An 18,715-nucleotide genomic window follows, 5' to 3' on the forward strand; every position below is an offset into this window, starting at 1 on the left:
GTGATTTTAGAGAGTATGTTGGGACTCTCAGATTTGCCGTGGCTGAGGAGATGTGACATTTCCTGATACCACTGCCCTGCCCTTTCCAAGAGCGAGGAGAGCAGGGTGGCACCGCCGGGGCAGAGCGGTGGCCGAGGCCGGGGCCTGGCCGGCAGGAGCACATCCCTGGCCCCACAGCGGGGTGGGCGAGGCTGGGCCGGTGGCGAAGGACAGAGCAGGGATCCATCGCCAGGTCAGTGCAAGGTGGCGGGTCAAGGTCACCTCCGCGCCAGAAGCCCAGGCCAGGACCAGCCTTGTTGCCAGGACAGCAACAGGCTGGTCTGGGCACAGGCCTTGCTATGGCATTGCTGGGGCAGGGGCTGACAGAGCTGGGGGCTGACGTGGGTCCCTGGGCCGTGGGCAGTGTGGGGAGCCCTGAGGGAGGCTGGGCAGGGACAGTCAGGGCTGGTGGAGCCTCTTCAGGCCATTCTGCAGAGCAGTCATCGTCCTAAGTCTGCTCTGCTGTTGTTTTACCATTGAGAAGACAGGTCTCAAGAAGGAGAAATCGTGTCCACAGCTGGAAGGACAAGCAAAGCATGAGGAAGCAGGGTGAGGTCAGCATTTGAAGGTGAAGGGCAGGGGTATGACTGTCCCAGAACATCGAAGCTTATTTTCCTGCTCATAGAGAACTGTTTATCAGTAAATTGCTCAAGGAAAAGGGGCTGCAGCATGTAGCCTTAAAATTCAGTGCTCAGTGATGAAATATAATTCCATTTGTGTTTTAAAGCAAATCTGGAAGCAATTGTAATGATATTGAGATCTCCTCAAATGGGATGAGTAAAAGCAAAGAAACCTCAAGCTTAAAAAACTAACATTAGACCTGTAAACACCAAGGAAATAAGCCCTGTTATGTTTCTGTTCTTCAGAGCAGCTGACTTATCCCCTCCCTTTGAGCAATGCACGTGGCTATACTGCATACAACCATGTACTGAGCTAACACTGTCCTGAGCTATAACAGTATTTCCTTGAATTAATTTTGGCTTGTTTTTATTTGTAATAGCTCTTGTAGAACTTAAACAAAGTGAAAACAAAGATTTCCACACTGGTAGGTGGGCAGGTTGGGTGTATTTCCTATGGGGCTTGTGCGTGTTTTTATATGTAGAACTAATCTGTTTCTACATAGCCATTCCAATGTTATATATACAAATTTTTTTCTGTATTATTATATGGATTGTATATTTTTTTTTACTCATTTGTCCTATACTGAACAAACATGAGGTTAGTCATGAGGTTACCTTCCTTACCTGTCAAGTGTGACAGCTGCCATATTTATCATACATTTGTTTATGTGGATCTTCAGCTGTCCACCAATGCTTCTAGTATTTAGCAGCATGTAGACTCCGTAAGAAAAATGTGTTAAATTTCCTGGGGAACTGCAAATGGGCATAACTTAAATAGTGGAAACCTGCTATTGCAGTCCTGACCCTGCAGTCCCCCTTACACCCTTAAAGCTGTTGCAGTAGTGCTTCTTGGTGTTTTCTGACCCTTGTATGAATTTCATTGAACTCATGCAGTCTTTGCAAAAATACTGGCCCATTCTTCCACAGGACAGGGTTAATTTAAAAGCTGCAAGAGTATACATTTTATTTTTAAATTTAATACTTCTTATCAATACAGAAAACAGTAGTATATAGCTGGAATTCTGTAGAGTTTAAAGACTCTTATCCATATCCAAACACATTAAAGAACAGTATGCATCTATTTAAAATGAAACATGAATTGAGCTTGATTCAATATCAAGGAAGTTCATGGCAGCTTTGTGCTGACACACGCATCCAGTAAATCAGGACAAAAATAGCTAGGAAAATAGCATTTTTAATAGACTTTTTAAGGAAATGCCAACATAATAGTAGGGTTGAGTTAGCTAGCTATGCATTCCTCCAACTTTAAAGAGAACTTGGGTATAGTAAAGCTGAGTGAATTATTCACAGGAAATAATTCAATGGACAAATTTAGCTTGTCTCTTGGATTAAGAGGCATACTTCCCAGAACAAAATTAGGTTACTGTGAGACTTGCTGACTTTAAAATTTGCTTCACTGCAATACAAGAAAGCAACTGCATGTGCATGCATAGTTCTGGAGGGAAAAAAAAGAGTAGTGCTGAGCTCTCATCTTTCTTCTTTGCCTCTCTTCTTGGTTTGGATTACTTGGTAGCGAGGAAGAGTCAGGAAGAAAATTGTTAACCTGCCTACTTGCTAGATTTGACTTGATGTTACATTCTATGGCATGCATGTATGGAAATACAAACCCAGCACATCTAAAATAGAGCTGCCATAGTCGTTCAGAACAAGAGTCTGTTTAACCCCAGGTATTGTTGTCTCCAACAGTGACTGTAATCAGAGAGACCCTTCTGAAGAAAGACAATAGGGCAATCATAGATGATAGTTCTCCCTGATGTTCTCAAAGCTATTCTGAACTCAAATGACAGAAGCTTTGAAATGCATTTTCCTAAGAATGGGGGGAAAAAAATATTGTGACTGTTACTTTTTACAGTCCTTGCAGTGATAAGTTTCTGTTCAGCTCAGCACATAGACCTTCTATCAGCACATGGCTGGAAGACATAGACCTTCTAAGATCAAAACCTACATATAAACTGTTTATTTCATACTAGTATATAATTTCTCCTCCTTCTCACTAGAGAGATTACTGAGCTACATATGCAGTAACTGCCAGTTTGTTTTCTCCAAAATTGTACATCCTGCATCTACCACTCCTCTGGCAGAGTTTTCCAGAAGATCTGTTGCGAGTAGCGTAAGCAAACATCTCATAGTCATGTGTTTGAACCTAGCTCCTACAAGCCTAGCATGATGCCCTCTGACTCTTGCAATGGAAATGAGTGCCCGGGCCCTACTTACTCTTTCCATGCTGCTCATGACTTTGTAAGAGAACTGTCATCAGGTAAAAAGGTAGCATTTATGAATACTACTGTATTGCTTTCCATAAGCAGTCGTTTGAATAAAAGTCAATCATTATTTTTATTTAAAAAGGAAATAATCATAAATCTCAAAATTTGAGTTAATGATCAAGGAACATTTTTTTATTATATTCATTTAGTGTTAGCTAGAACTAAAGATATTTCTGTGAGAGAGTTTATTCCTTGCTAAGGAGAGAAATAACCTCACCAAAGATGGGTTTTATCGATGCTGTTTATGTTAGATTACTGCATTGCTCTCTCTGTGTGACTACATCATAAAATCATTTGTTAGGTGGAGGTAATTTACAAATGATCAGAAGCAACAAAATTACTCTAGCTTAATGAGTTGCCACTTATTGCCTCTGTAGGCTCTTTTTCTGCTGCGGCTGTGAAGTTGGCTTACATTAATGTGCATTAATTTTATTTCACAAATGCAATGATCAAGGAGGCCTAATGCTGCCAGTTACCGTGGCTCAGCAGCGAGTGGTAACTTGTTAAGTCATGGTTAACTTTGTTGCATGCACCTGTCAGTCTGGTCCTAGTGCAAAATGTACAGCAGGGCCTTTTGCCAGGAAAACATAATGCCAGTGCATCAATATCTGCAACAGCAACCCACTCATCTCAGGGTAGTGTTTAAGCTGTTGATTTTCAGCCATACAGACTGAAATGTGTGAAATAATTATCTTCGAGACACTGTCTCACTCCTTGACAGCAGAGGTTCTGTAGCTGGATTTACCTCTTTATAGAAGAAGGGAATTGCTGGCAGAATGTTCAGTGCAAGGACATAAAGACTCAGGATTTGGTATCTCAACTTGGCTCCAATTTGTTGGAATTTGGCAACTTTTTGATGAAAAAACATCTGTTTGAGAGTTTACTTGGAGAGAACTGAGGATATTTTTGCTAACTGATGAAAGGGCTACATGAATTCCTATGGGGCTTATTATTCTAATGCTGATGAGATTTTATTTTATATGTCAAGAAAAAAATCAGGCAAGCCAGTTGGCCAGAGACTTGTCACTGTGACAGCAGCCTCCAAAGCAGGATTTGATGTAGTGAAAGTAGGGTAGAAATTAAAATGGAGCTGACTGAACCGTCCTGCTCACAGTGCTCCTGGGAGCAAAAAGTGATGGGAAGGTCTCCTACTCTAATGCAGAACCTAGATACACAAATCTGTGAAGATGACAACTGCAACCAGTTCTAGGCTGCTGGAGTTGCTGTGGAAAGGCACTTCAAAGAACTTTGCACAAAGTTGTTTAACTATTTAATTGGTCTCTCAGTAGCATGTGCTGGCTGGCTGTCTAATAAAAGCCTGAGACATCTCTGAGCTCTTCCTTTACAATCCTGACCTCATCTTGCACAGTCTCCCCAACTCATCTTTTTCCTTCCATTTTTTTTTCCCCTTTAGTGTTTTGCTTTACTTATTCCCCTTTTTGCAATTCCCTTGACACACTGAAAATCTGGAAACAACATTAAAAAGGTGTGGAACAAGATTTACTGCCGTCACATTATATTGCTGCTGGTTTCCCACATTGCATGTATCCTACAGTTGCCTTTCTACAGTTCAGGTTGTAGAAATTCCAGGCAGCAACTGACATTCACTCGGCATCTATAAAGTGCCTACAAATGCATCTTATGTTCATGAAATATAAATATTAAAATAATAGAACAGTATCTTGCCATATGATTGAGGATGCAAGAGCCCAAAGCATCTGAAAAACATATTGTTATTTTATTTATTGAAATAATAAATATAGTTGGACCAGCTGCCTTCAGCCTGTGCCTCAAGAGGTGATGCGCAGTTGTGCTGTAACAGAGGGACTTACAGAACATTTCCATAGTACTCTAGCAGCACGTGGCAAGGACTTTATCTCAATTTCTACCTTCTCTTCCTTTATTTATCCTTTCTGTGGATTTTCCTGTTTTTAATCTGCACTAAGCTGGTTAGTTGTACTGGATAAATTATTAATCACAGTTTATGAGAAGAATTTCATACCAAAAAAGGAAGGGATAATACTGTCTAGTGCGAAATAGTCTAGACTCTGTAGGGTTTTGAGCTAGGAAGGGCGGTGTTCTCAAGTCATGTGCTGAAGCAAAGAGGAGCTGACCACCACAGACAGGTACTGTCACAAGACTTATTTTCCCAGTCTTAAGAAAATACATTTGAAAATTCTTCTCCTCTGACCTAAGCAGAGAAAGGGCTTTAAAAATAAAAAAAAGTTTCAGATATTTCACACCATCCTTAAGTTAAACCTTAGTTATATTCTTTTTGTCCCTAGGAAGAGTGAGGAATAAAGAGTACCTGAAGCTGTCATAGTTATCATGGACACAATATAATTGCTTAGCTATAAGATATTAAAGTTTAAATATGTGTGTTCTGTTGCCACACATCATATATTGTAGGTTATAGCTTTTTGGTGTGCAGCGAAGCAGGACTGTGTGATTCACTCCTTTAGTAAGAAAAATAATGGGCTATTTTATGTTAAAACTAGAAAGGAAATTTGTGTTTTGCATGTAGCAATGTAAAAAACATCTACAACTTTATTTTATTTTATTTTATTTTTTATTCTTGGCACAGTTCACTTGTTTTTATTCTATATATTGGGACTGTGCCTTCACAGTTTGTTCACAAGCAGAGCCTAAGCTTCTCCAACAAGCAATATTTATCTTCTTGACTCAGAACTGGAATACCTGTGGGATTGAGGACAGTGGGGGTTAAAGCTTTGGCACTTTTGGTATGACTTACCAAGGAGGAAAGGCTGGTGAATCCCAGGCCTGTTGAGATCCTGGCAGGGGTGCCTGCCTGCTACTTTTCTTGCAGCCTTCACTTGAAATTCTGCAGCTCCCCTACACATCTGCTTGTATCTGAGTGTAACAGCTTTGTATCTGCATTTGCTTAAATTTCCAGTTAAGTTTGTACTAAGGTGCTGAATTGTAAACAGGCACAGCTGAGATGCAGGTACACATTTCCTTCAGTATCCCAGTTATATGTGTAGCAACCTCCAGCATAAGGGTTGGACAGATGGCCAGGAGCAGTACTGTCTTAAACCACCCAAGATTTTAGTCACAGTCTTCACTTACATTCCCTTCACTAATAATTCTTGTATTACTTTATGGGGAAAAGTTATTCATCAAGATGTATCCTAAGTGATTGAATTCTGCTGCTGACTCCATTTTGATAGTGGATGTATCATACTGTTTGTGAAACATGAAATCTTCAGGATAGCAATGCTTTGTTTGGGAACTGATACACTTCTATATTGTATTCATATGAATAAAATGGATCATTGTACATTAATTTATTAATACAAGTTACTTCAGAGGTAATAACTTCTTAATTTTTCTACAGTCACTTAAATACAAATCACCTAAAAGCCAAGAAGTTGAGTTCCTTGGGACCTTTTAATCAAAAGAAACACTGGGCTGCCTCTTTCATGATACACCAATGTTTCCCTATGACCACAGCACTACTTCTTTCTGAGATTTGTGCTAGTGCTTCATTCTGAGAAAGAGAATCCAAAGAGAGGGGTCCAGTCAACAGGACTGGAAGAATAAAGAAATATTTATTTCCATAAAATGCTGCAGAATTAAAATACTTTAACACTTACATGGTACTTCTCGTTCAACAAAAGGAACATAAAAAGTCATTACATTGCATTTTTTATTGTATTTGAGGTGAAAACCAATGCCAAAATAGCAAAAGTTCCCACAATTTGGAACTAAGATTTTAATTCCACTCAGTATTTACTTCTATGTATGCCTCCACTCTCTGCTCCAGTTGGGGCAGCAGGGAGAGGTGGAGGGGTGCATTTTTACTCCTCCCTTCTCTTTCCATAAATTGCTAGCCTCTGTCTGTGAAGCCTTGTTACATTCTGCTTAGCCAGCTTTAACCTGCTGCTGCGTGCTAGACCATCATTTCTGTATATACAGCCTCTTATATCTTCTTTGCACCTGAATGCATTTCGTGTTCCCTGCAACTCTGTGTGTTCTGATTTTGTAATACCAGTTTCTAGGGGGAAGTGTGTTGCTCAGTAAAAATGCAATTCCTGCTCTTACACCCAGAACTGAGAACTTTCCCTCTCCTGCTTGCAGAAGTAGCGTGCCAGATGAGTAAGCCTGTGGTCTGTGAAGAAGCCAATTTCCACCACTTGAGTTGTTATGCCAGACCTTACTGTGTATGTACATGCTGAGAAAATGGGCATTTTCATAGGAAAAATGGGAAATTCCTCTGGAAGTATGTAAAAGTTACTTAACTACAACTATTCCCTTGTGCAGCACTTGCTGATCCTTCCAAGCAAGACATTAAATCTATCCAACTTGTTAAATGTAAAACCAAAATTGTTGCATGTAGATGTACATCTTAGATATCTGAAAGACGTAGTGAAATATTGATGTACTTCTGTTTTATTCATTCCTTCAATTATACGTATCACTTTCCTCCGTTCGGTTCTGTGCTTAAAATGTGTGGACTTAAAAGTGAGATTTTAAAGGTAGGTAGAGACACAGACGGATACCAAGAGAGATCTATAAATGCACCTAGGTACCTCTTGATCCCTCTGGGAATCAGATCCTTGTGATACTTACAGAGAGTATCTTTTGACACGACAGTCAAGTCTCACCAAGTTTCCTTTTAGCAGACAAGTTTTACTGTTTGTTGCCTCTTACAGATGTGGGAGTAGGAGAATTGATACAAATGGAGCTTCCTTTCTTCAGCTCAGTTTGGCTACTTCTTATTTTTAGTAACTTGATTTTTTTCTTTTGGATTTTCATCAGCAATTTAGACCTTAGGTAAATTCTCTAGTCTTCTGTACAACCAATATTTATTTAACTTCCAGTAGACAAACTTTATATTCTAAGTCTTTCCCAAGCATGTATTCTTGCTTGGAAATGTCTCAAATGTCTGCATAACTTCACCTGTGATCTCTTGAATAACGTGTGCTGTTAAGAGTATCAACTCCATAGTGGTTATTTAATTATTGAGGTGAAATGTCAAAAAGAAAATAAGTTTATTTTTCCTAAGAAGACATATTGAAATAGTGTATTGATGAAATTCTCATTTTATTCCACAGACTGAAGTTTTGTATTTTTTTTTTATGTTCTGTGCAAGTAAGCAAAAGACTCTTCTGTTCTTTTATATTAAAAAGAGTTGGTGGATTGCATATTTTATAATAGACTAAATGTGTTTATTTGTGAATTAGAACATTCCAGCAAGCAAAATTTGGCATTCTAGCATTTTTCTGGGTTAGTTCTTCAAACCTGTAAGAGAGCAGTTGTAGTCTTTGCTGTGGAGTGCAAAATGTTGTGCTCACACACCCATTTTCCATGTTAGCTTGTGGTTACAATTGTGAGACTGAAACCTCATAGACATTGGGAGGAGGAAATGATACCTGTTGAAGTGATTAAAAATAAATGTACTTGAGGGAAGGGATGGGGATTGTTGATGGCAAACATGAATTATGCTTCCAGTAAGTCTGTTGGATTTATACTGTCTTAAAAATGAGCACTGCTTTATCATTAATTCAGATGACACTTGTTTATGCTTCTTTTATCAAGCACCTTCCTCTTACCAGCACATTTATTTTGCAGAGTCAATGCACTTGCTAACTTTTTTTCATTTCCAAAACCAGTAGCACTGCCTTTCATGAGACTGAAGAGGCTTATTTAGGAAGAAGTCTTTGGAGATACACATGTATGCATTTTATATGTTGATGTGAGCATGTCTATATAAATATATATCTATATATATGCACATAGTCAGATAGTCAGAACTTAGCATATTTAAAAAGTACATTCTCCATTGCTTTAACTATATATTTTGCTACTGGACCAGATAATGTTATTTACAATTGTGCATTATGAATGTTCCTGGAAAGATGGGAAATATTCAGTTCCCATTGGCTGGAACTACTTTTTGTCATATAAATCCCTTACTCTCCAAACCACAATTAAAAGAATTTAAAATTCTGTGGATTTTTCTGAACAGTCTGAATACTCAGCTTCCACAGTTTAGTTATTTGCAGCACACCTTTAAATAGAAATCAAAACCAGTAATGAGATGTACTACAGGAGACTACATACCACACTGCAGGGCATATGTGCTGCACCATGCCTGACACAGCATTGTGCAATCTTACCCTACATTTTAGTACATTAAGAGGGTACTTTCAAATGCAAAACTTAAAATATTGTATAAATGTTACTGGTATATGGCCTTGTCCCTTAAAGATTAGCCAAACCTTAAATGAAGACCTGAAATTGCAAATATTTACAACATTCATTGCTCAGCAAAACAATGGCAGTGTTCTCAGCCATGTTCAAATACTCTTCAAGTATCTGACAACTTTGGAGTGGTCAGGTAGACTATGTGTTTGAAAAATCATAAAAATCCAATTTTCAGTTTTAAAAAGAGTTATTTCTTTAAACTATATACATACTTTTGAGCTTATTCTTCTGTCAGTCATCAAAAATGCAAAGGAATAACATCTTCAGATAAAACATTGCAGTGGCAATGGGAAATAAATCTCTAAGAAGATTGGTTGTTGCAATCAATATCCAAGCAGTTTAGGTGACAGGTACCCACTATCTAATTGATATAAATGATTTTTTGTTTTATAAGGGCTTTTGCTCAATCCTTTGCTTCCTTCCTGCCTGCAGAGCTATTGGTTGAAGTGGTCCACTGGGGACGTGTCTACTGTTCCTACAATCTCCGTGACTGATACGGATGGAATGAGGTTTTTTCCTGTTTCATGGTTCTTGTAGTCATTCCCCTGACCATGGTCTCAATGAGCACATTCAGACTCCTTACGAAAAGCAGCTCTGCCAGCTGAATGGCAGGAAGCTGATGAGTTTATTTGCCAGGCTTCTCTGGATGCATAAACCAGTTGCTGCAGCTCTAAAAATGATATGACTGGTGCAGTAGTGATTTTCTGCACTGAAGGTGGATGCCGGCGGGAGCTACGTACTGCAGATATTGTAGTGAACTCTGAAAAGACCACACTCTAATACAACACTCCCAGACATTTCTGTTAGCCTGTCATTTTCTCTCCATCATTGTCTTCTTATCTGTGGGAAACAAGTTTATATGATTGCGCTTTACGGTGTAAAAAGGAATTGTTTTCTCTTGTATTATTGAATGCATTTTGTCTCTGTAGAATGCCTCAGGTTCCTGCATTTGTTTGTTACATGCAGTGGGCAGAGCACAAGGGGCACAGAAGCATGTGTGCCCCGTGCCCGCTAAGGTGAGGACTGGACTGAAAATATTGTGCCAATTTGCAACTACTTAGGCAGCTGCCTAGCTGGTTGTCTTTTGATTCTGACTGTTCTTTGTAATTTCTAACACTTCCAAGAGGAAACACATGGGTTTTGTTTATTGGTCACTAACTATTCTGTAATGAGTTTCAAAGCGGTACACTGCAGTATCAATAGATGTTCTCTGAAAATAGTACAGGCTCCCTGGAATTGAAGGGCAAGCCTCTCGTAGTCACTCTAGCGCAAGCACCTTGTGAGAAATGCTCACTTTAAAAGGTGTTTTCCTCTTGTTCAGTGTTTGTCAGGTTCAACTCCAGCCATGGCTTCCCGGTGGAGGTTGGTCCGGATGCCAGCATCCTCCAGCTGAAGGAGGCGGTTGCCCAGCGACAGGGAGTTCCAGCTGACCAGCTGCGGGTGATTTTTGCAGGGAGGGAGCTCCGCAATGACTTGACACTGCAGGTAAGTTTCCCTCGGTAGCTTTGCTTCTGGACTGCTGCCAGCTACACTGCCTCTGCCTCTGAGCCTGCCAATCTGACATTCATGCCTGAGATCTAATAGAATAAATAGTGCCTGGGGATTCCTTGAACTTTACTCCACACTGCTTCATTAATTCTGACCTTCTTAATTATGCATTAAAACAGCAAGCAGGAAGGATAGGGGAAGAGAGAGAATATGAGAGAGAGAGCACGAGCGAGAGCTGTGCCTAGTGAATAAATGTTTACTGACTACAGAAGCAAGCCATGCACAGTTTCTGTATCTGTTCAATTTCTATCTTACTTATTCCATTTGAATCTTAATGAAGACGGATGTGAATAAATTGCTCTAAATCAGGTTGCACAGTCATCACATTTTATAGAATTTGTAACCCAATTGTGACCCCTGGAGGATAGCTACAGGGCTGCTGGTGCTCCCTGGGCTGCTGCGCACACGTGCACACAGGTGAACCTGCTGCTAGAGGGATGGTTCCAGATCAGGAAGCCCACAGAAGTGTACTCCAAACCACTGAACTCATAAACGTGTGGAGCTAAGAGAGTAGCAGGGAGCGTGGAAGAGCAGCTATAAGTAGGTGTCTGAATTTCAGCTCCTGAAGATTAGCTAACTGTTCTCTTCAGTAAATGCAGAGAGATATTCATCATGCAGTACTAAGCATGGAAAGATAGGTTCCACTTTCTCTTCCTTGTTGTCTTTGCTGCCTGTATCAGTGCTGCTGCAGTTGCTTTATAAATGTTTTTGTTATCCTGTATGTGAATATGTCAGTTCAGTTGGACAGCTGGAACTTACCATAAGATCACACATTTAAGGCATTTTGAGGAACCTGAGGAAACCTACTGGCCTTTCAACAGAGTGCAAGTACTGATTTAATGAAATTGCTGTTCTTCTGCAGTGGTATCAAAGAACTGCAGAAGCAATCTGTAGTGGTGTAGGTGATTATATAAAAGATCCCTCACAGGCAGAATTATTTCAGATTAATTAGCACTCATATTTCAGAAGTATTGCTGTACTTAGAATGGCTGCTAAGCCTGGGTACAGAAAGTCACTACTATATGGATGACCTATGACTATTTCTCCTTGGATATGATATTTATTGCTTTGCAAAGGGTTTTAGGGAATTCCAGCACACAAAGGGAGGTATAGAAATGCGAATTGTTGTCAGTCTCCAATGCGTCACCTGTGGGTAGTGTTGAGGAATATATTCATGGCATTAAGGACAATGTGCTTCACTTACTTGGATGTGAAAACATACAGATGAAAATGTAAGAATAAAAAAAAAGTGAATTGTAGAAGCTGTCATTTACCAATTGCTGTATCTGGGTGTCTGTGTTGTTCTGTCAGAAGCTTCTGAACCACTTATCATTTCCTGAGAAGCTGTAGGTATTGGAGTTACTACTATTTTATGTGAGCATGAAACACAGATTTTGAGCCCAGTTTTCTGCTTGTAACCAAGTTTGTTGTTGGCTACAACATACAATATGTTGCAAGGGTAAATTAAAATTGCTTTCCAAATATACAGGTCTGCTGATGACTTAATTCATTTCATTGAAATGTCAGAATTACCATGTGTAGTCAAGACTTTTTATTATTTAGTAAACTGGGCCTAAATGCATTGCTTCCACTCTCAGTTTCTAAAGCAGATAGGAAGTTCAAAAGCTGTTTCAGATTGTATAATCCATACTTCTGTATTTAAGTGTCGTAAATACTGCAATGATTAATATCATCAGCAGTGTATGAATTATATTTTTGTTTTTGATATTTAATTAAGTGTATTTTATTCTTCTGTATTTGCAGTTTTTTCTGTCAGATATTTGTGTATGTGTATTTATTTATTGTGGAAATTTGTCAGCTCAAGAAAGACAGTTGAGAGTTTGAGGTGTTTGAGTTCCTATGGTAGCTGCTTGGGGCTTTTTGCATAAGAAGCTGAATGCTAGTAAAATCTCAGTGCGAGTGAAATACTAACTTCTGGCATTTAAGTTGCATCTGTAATTTCGGAGTTAATCTCACATATGAGCAAATTAGCTAGCTCATGTTTCTAGTCCTACAGAGTTGCATGCAGAATAAGAAAAATGCAACATAGGTTTGTACTCAGCTGACGCTTTTAAGTTGTTTTCTTTTGTGGTAATGCAGAATTTCTGGTAAGACCATTTTCTTCCATTTTTATGTAACTTGCCCAAGAAAGATACTGTGGGAGAATCTAGAGGTCAGGAAGGAAAACTGATGGTATTACAGATAATGAAATTATAGAGGACATGGGAAAAGCTGTGATAATTGCAGGAGTATGGGGCAGGGATATAGGAAATACTTCAGCATAGGAGACTTTATTGGTTTCACAGCTCACAGAACAACTAGATTTGGCTTGACAGCTACTTTAGGATCTCAGGCAGCTGATACAAAACATAGCTGAGAATGTGAAAGCTACATTTGTTTTTTTGTTTGGAGAGAAGGAAAGATCTTTCATGGTAGCTGAAACCTGTATAAAAGAAATGAAGCTTGAATGGACAAACATTAAACAGAAATTATTGTGAGCAAGAAAGTGCCAAGTTGACATCTTAAATAAGTAATTTGATATCAACAACAACAGTAAAAAAAATATAGAAAGGATAGAAGTGAAATACGTGTGGAGACACTTAATTTGGTACCTCAGGTAAGTGTTTTGTCCTTGAAAAAAGAGAGGAAGATTAGACACTAATTCAACTGTGTACAGGGGGGATCAGTATCATAGCTACTGGCTAAGGGGCAAGTAGTGAAATTAGAGCCATGGTGAGGAAAGATTGGTAATGACTGGATGAAGAATGAGACTTGCAAAATTTGGAGGATCTCATAAGAAGGAATTAGAGCAATAAGCTGCTTCCTGAAAGGACAGCAAATGGTGTCACTTTAAGGGTACTAAATATTCCGAAGAATGATGAAGAGCTCCTTGCTGATTACAGTTCACTCTCGAATGAATAGAAGTAATTTAGTATGTACCCAAAATAGGAATTCTTTCAGAAGGCTGTCACAAGTGTATGAGACCAGTGGTAACATCTTCTTGTGGCAATCATAAGGGTGAAAGAAGAATGGAACCCGACAGTCACCAAAGGAATAAACAAGAATAGCTGTGTATCAGGATCACTGAAGTGTTGTAATGGGAAATGGCTGCTTACAACAATATTGTCCTTGCCTCCAAGAATGACAAAATCAGTTAACAAGCCACCTGGAAGCCAAATATGTAATATTTATTGATAGACAATTTTGCTCAATGCAAACAATTTGAAATTTACCACTGGTAACAGAAGCAGTATTATATTAGTACAGGTTTACCCTTTCTTGGAGAGCTCAAAATCCCCTTGTGTGAAGAAGCTCTTTGCAAACAGTTTGTAAGAGATGTTCCCGGCCTGCAGAGCTTGCAGTGTACATTAATAAGGCAGACAAATGATGTGAAGGGAATCAGTGGCCTGGCTTGTTCACAGTCAGTAGCAAAGCAGGGATAGAATTAAGTCTTCTGTTTCCCAATTCAGTACCATTTCTTTTTGACAGTGTTTATTCTATGAGGTAAATATAGAAAATGCAGTTCTTTGAAACAGAACAAGACTAAGGATGTGATTGGTAGCAGGACTTGTTAGCAATAGTGCAGTACTCCACTGAGACAGCTTCTAAACTTCTAAACTCCACTGAGAGTTAGCTTGCACTTGACTGGAGCATAGGCTCGAGGTTTGAAGTGTAGGCTTCACATGAATTTGGCTTTGACTGTGTCCACTCACGTAGGTGCTTTCCTAAAATTATTTATGCATACATTCAAGAAGCAAACAAACATGACTAGAAGTATTATTAAACACTGGTGTGTGAGCTGATGAGCATAACTGAAAACAAGTAAAAATGAGTGGCATAAATGGAGTAGCAACACAGATGATCATCTTGACAGAGGAGGGAAAAGAGAATTGATAGGAGAGAAATGGTGCTATAAGTAATGTCAGTGTGCTGCGGTTTGACAGCAGTTTGAAAGCAGTATGCTTCCTTGTGGAAGGGTTTCTGAATAGTAAACATGAGAGATTAATCCAGAGTACACCTGGTTCTGCTAAAAGCACTTTCCAGTGCTATTGTGTAAAAAGCTCAAGGACAGAGAGAGCACTTTATGACAACAGTCTCAGTTTATATCTCTTATATTTTAAATATTTATCAAAATAGGCTATCGTTAGTAGCACTGTTCTCAATGAACAACTTTTTTAGCAGAAACAGTATTTGAACACTGGGACATTGCATTTTACCGAAGAAGGAACTTGTGTATCTACATGTATGGCAACTTTCTTACTCTCTAAGCACACCTCAGTGCAATACAGCTTCCAGCAGTTCTTGTGTTTCCCTGTTTAAGTTTACTGAAGGTACAAATGAGAAACCGGGTGATACAGTGTAAAATGTGTCCCTAACCGACAAAAAACCCTCATGTGCTCAACTTTGGTTATAAACTCATGAACACTGAGATTTACATGGGTCTTTTGACATACACAGCAAGTAGAGCCTTTTGTTACAACCTGCAGTTTTGTATATAGGATACCAGATCACTCATGGGAACATCTTTGATACTCAACAATTTTGTGGATTACAGAATACAGTTGAGCCAACATTTGCACGCTGATTGGGTTTGCTCACAGACATCCTGACTGAATCAATCATGTTATGTGAAATTCAAAGAGAGAAAGTTATTATTTTGTGTGAGTGTTTGAATCAGTATTTTGGGTCAATATTGGATTGACCTGTGGATCTTCTCTTACTAGTAAAGCTGGAAAAGATGTATATTGTACTTCTTCAAAACCGAAAAAGCTATCTGAAGAATGCTTAGATATATTATAGTAATAAAGGAAATCTAGAGATGCCATCTGTGTTGCCAGGTAGTATGGACTTGGCTAAATGAGTGCATAGCAGTACCGCTCACTCTTGCTTGTTTTGATGGCTGCAGACCCACAGTGTGTGACGACAGAGACTCTATATGTTGAATAAGTTTTTCCAAGGCTTGTGATTGACCTCACGGTACTATACACCCATAATGAATGTGGAAAGTACCATGTAGCCATATTTAGTATGAAATTAAGTCAGGTCCAGCTCAGGTCTACAGATTTTCTGTATCTGTTTAAAGAATACATTCCTTGTTAATTGTTCTGGCAGATCAAGGTCTAAACACATTAATAAATTAGATACTTTGAGCCCAGTAACACATTTCCATTCTGCTTTTAAATGCACTGCTGTTCTATTCTTTTTATGCTAAGTTTTTCCTGGAAGTAGGTGACTATGAAAAAGATTTAAATATAGCTAAATAAGGGATAAATTCTCTTCAAGTAGTTTGGTAAGTCCAGAAAGTGAATGGACCATGTTTGAGGGGGCTGCAGCACCTAGGATGGCCTTGAACTTTCCTGGTACCTTCTGGATTCTTCTGACATTTCTTAATGTGTTTTAGCTGGTCTGCTGATGGTTGAGGAGGAAGTGTGAAAGGATTTTCTTTGCAAACTTTCTGCAGTGTGCACTCTCTACAAATTTGTATTTAATTTCTAGAAGTATCTGGGTTTTGGTACCTAGATGAATTCTATATTGTCTGGTTTATGGTTCCCTGTAATATGGTTGCTAGTGCTGGTATTCTTATAGAAGTCCTACTGAATCATATTATTTCTGAATGACCTGTGTTACCCTTTTAGAATAATTTCCAAATTTCTAAATTTGGGTTTCTTTTGTTTTCCACTTTGCTGAGACTTTCAATAAGTTGGGAGTCTAATTTCCATTCCATCTGTAGTTGTTATTTCTTTCTTGTATATGAGAACATGTTCAGGCACCAGACAATTTTTTTTTTTCTTAGACTTAATTTCTCTTAGGCTGTTAAAATTCAGTACATTGAGGCCATTAAGTGTATTTTACAAAATCAATTTCTGAAAGAGATGTTGCCTTGTGTGGGACTGATAGAGAAACCACAATACTATTTTCATGAAATACAGTATATTGGTAAGAAACTCCTCCAGCAAACCACTGTAGTTCTTCTTAATACATATATAATGTTTCAGAATTAAATTGTCTTGAAAATTGCACTAATATTAGCTGTACTTTTGTTTTCTACCTGAATACTTGCATTAGACAGCCACTTGAATCTTTCTCCCTCGTCATGAATATAATCCAATTCATATGTTTGCAATCCTGTCCATTTTTTAGCTTGAATCCTGCTTTAGGTTGCAGGAGGGAAAATATTTAAGAAAAAACTTCAAAAAAGCTGTAGTTGTTGGAGTGGTGCAAGTGAGTAGTAACTTTTATGAGTTTGTAAATCATGGCAGTAAAAGAAAGGTCAGCCCATGTCTTAGAATCATAGAATCATAGAATGGTTTGGGTTGGAAGGGACCTTAAAGATCATGTAGTTCCAACCCCCCTGCCATCAGCAGGGACACCTTCCACTAGACCAGGTTGCTCAAAGCCTCATCCAACCTGGCCTTAAACACTTCCAGGGACGGGGCATCCACAGCTTCTCTGGGCAACCTGTTCCAGTGTCTGACCACCCTCACCGGAAAGAATTTCTTCCTAATATCTAATCTAAACCTGCCCTCTTCCAGCTTAAAGCCATTTCCCCTTGTTCTGTCACTACCTGCCTTTGTAAAAAGTCCCTCCCCAGCCTTCCCATAGACCCCTTTCAGGCACTGGGAGGCCGCTATAAGGTCTTCCTAGAGCCTTCTCTTCTCCAGGCTGAACAGCCTCAGCTCTCTCAGCCTGTCCTCATAGGAGATGTTCATTATGACAGCAAAGGCCCCATGAAAGGAAGTAACATTGGTTGTCCTAAAACAATAACAACAACGCAAGCTTAAAGAGAAAGAAGACAAATATTTTAGGAGTTATTGAAGCAAAAGTAAGTATATAATCCCTTATATATAATTTCATTGGAGCAACTCTTGATAAATTTACATGCAACTTCCAAAAACCTTTTTATGAACTCTAAAAGCCTGTTGAAGAAATGAATGTGAAGTGTTTTTAAAAAAAAATCACTTAAAAACAGAACAACAGAGCAATACGATTTTCTCTTCTCATTTAGAATTGCCCTGTACTCAACTGGAACAGAGCGAATGTTCTTCCTAGAGCTAGATTAGCACTGTGTTTTGGATTCAGTGTGTCGATAGTATGCTGATGTTTTTAGTTGTTGCTAAAACATCAAGGACTTTTCAACTTCCTATGCTTTGCTAGTGTGCAAGTGTGCGAGAAGCTGGGAAAGAGCATAGGAAGAGCAACGAACCCAAACTGGCCGATGGGATATTCCACATCATATGAAGTCACGCTGAGTGTATAGATGAGAGTTGGCCAGGAAGGTTGTTCTCTTCTGGGATTGCAGTTTCAGGATTTCCTCTCCTCTGGGACCACTAGCTGGGTACTGGCTGGGCATCAGTTGGTGGCTGGTGACCAGTTGCACTGTGTGTCACTTGTTTGTATATCCTGTTATTACTATTAGTATAATTATTATTTTCTTTTTTATTTTATTTCAGTTGTTTTTGTCTCAACTTATAAGCCTCCTTACCATCACCTCTCCAATTCTCTTCCCCATCCCCTGGGCCAGGGAGAATGAGTGAGCTTCTGTGTGGTGTTTGGCTGCCGGCCAGGTTAAAACCACAAGAATTCTAAATAAAGCAGCAGAAGTACCTGTCCCACAAATGAAATAATTTTCACTTTCTTCATCTCCAGAGCAGGTTGTTATTTCATTTTCTCAGGTAAAACACTGGCTCCATTGATTTAGTGAAAGTGATGCCATTGACTTTCCATGAGCCAGCATTCTCCCTCTCATTCTCTCTCCCTCTCATTTCCTCTCTCTGTCATTCTCTCCCTCTTTTTCTCTCTCCCTTTTTGTCACACAGACACACAAAATCCTTACTGTCCTGGGGGAGCTTCTAGCCAGTGTGAAATGCTGTACCTTCTGTCCATAGAGGTACGGATGTAACTCCCGTTCCTGTTGAGTCCAGTTTCCAGTGCTGTTCATGAATGAACTGATCACTGTTTTCCACACTTGTACTTCTTATTATTAGTTCCTTACAG

At 39.1% G+C, this 18,715-nt stretch overlaps 1 protein-coding gene across 1 annotated transcript in view; it reads left to right on the forward strand.

The window, feature by feature from the left end:
- Nucleotides 1-2,843: 2,843 nt before the first annotated feature.
- The window catches only part of LOC104521538 (E3 ubiquitin-protein ligase parkin-like), a gene marked incomplete at its 3' end in the record, with an annotated part of 240,710 nt that continues 224,838 nt past the window's right edge, over nucleotides 2,844-18,715 (forward strand). The window contains exons 1-2 of the mRNA XM_010163564.2: nucleotides 2,844-2,937; nucleotides 10,494-10,657. Coding sequence (XP_010161866.2) covers nucleotides 2,844-2,937; nucleotides 10,494-10,657 — 258 coding nt within the window. The remainder of the gene's footprint in view (nucleotides 2,938-10,493; nucleotides 10,658-18,715) is intronic.

Source organism: Antrostomus carolinensis, unplaced genomic scaffold (assembly GCF_000700745.2).
Source record: "Antrostomus carolinensis isolate BGI_N321 unplaced genomic scaffold, ASM70074v2 scaffold7782, whole genome shotgun sequence".
NCBI lineage: Eukaryota > Metazoa > Chordata > Aves > Caprimulgiformes > Caprimulgidae > Antrostomus > Antrostomus carolinensis.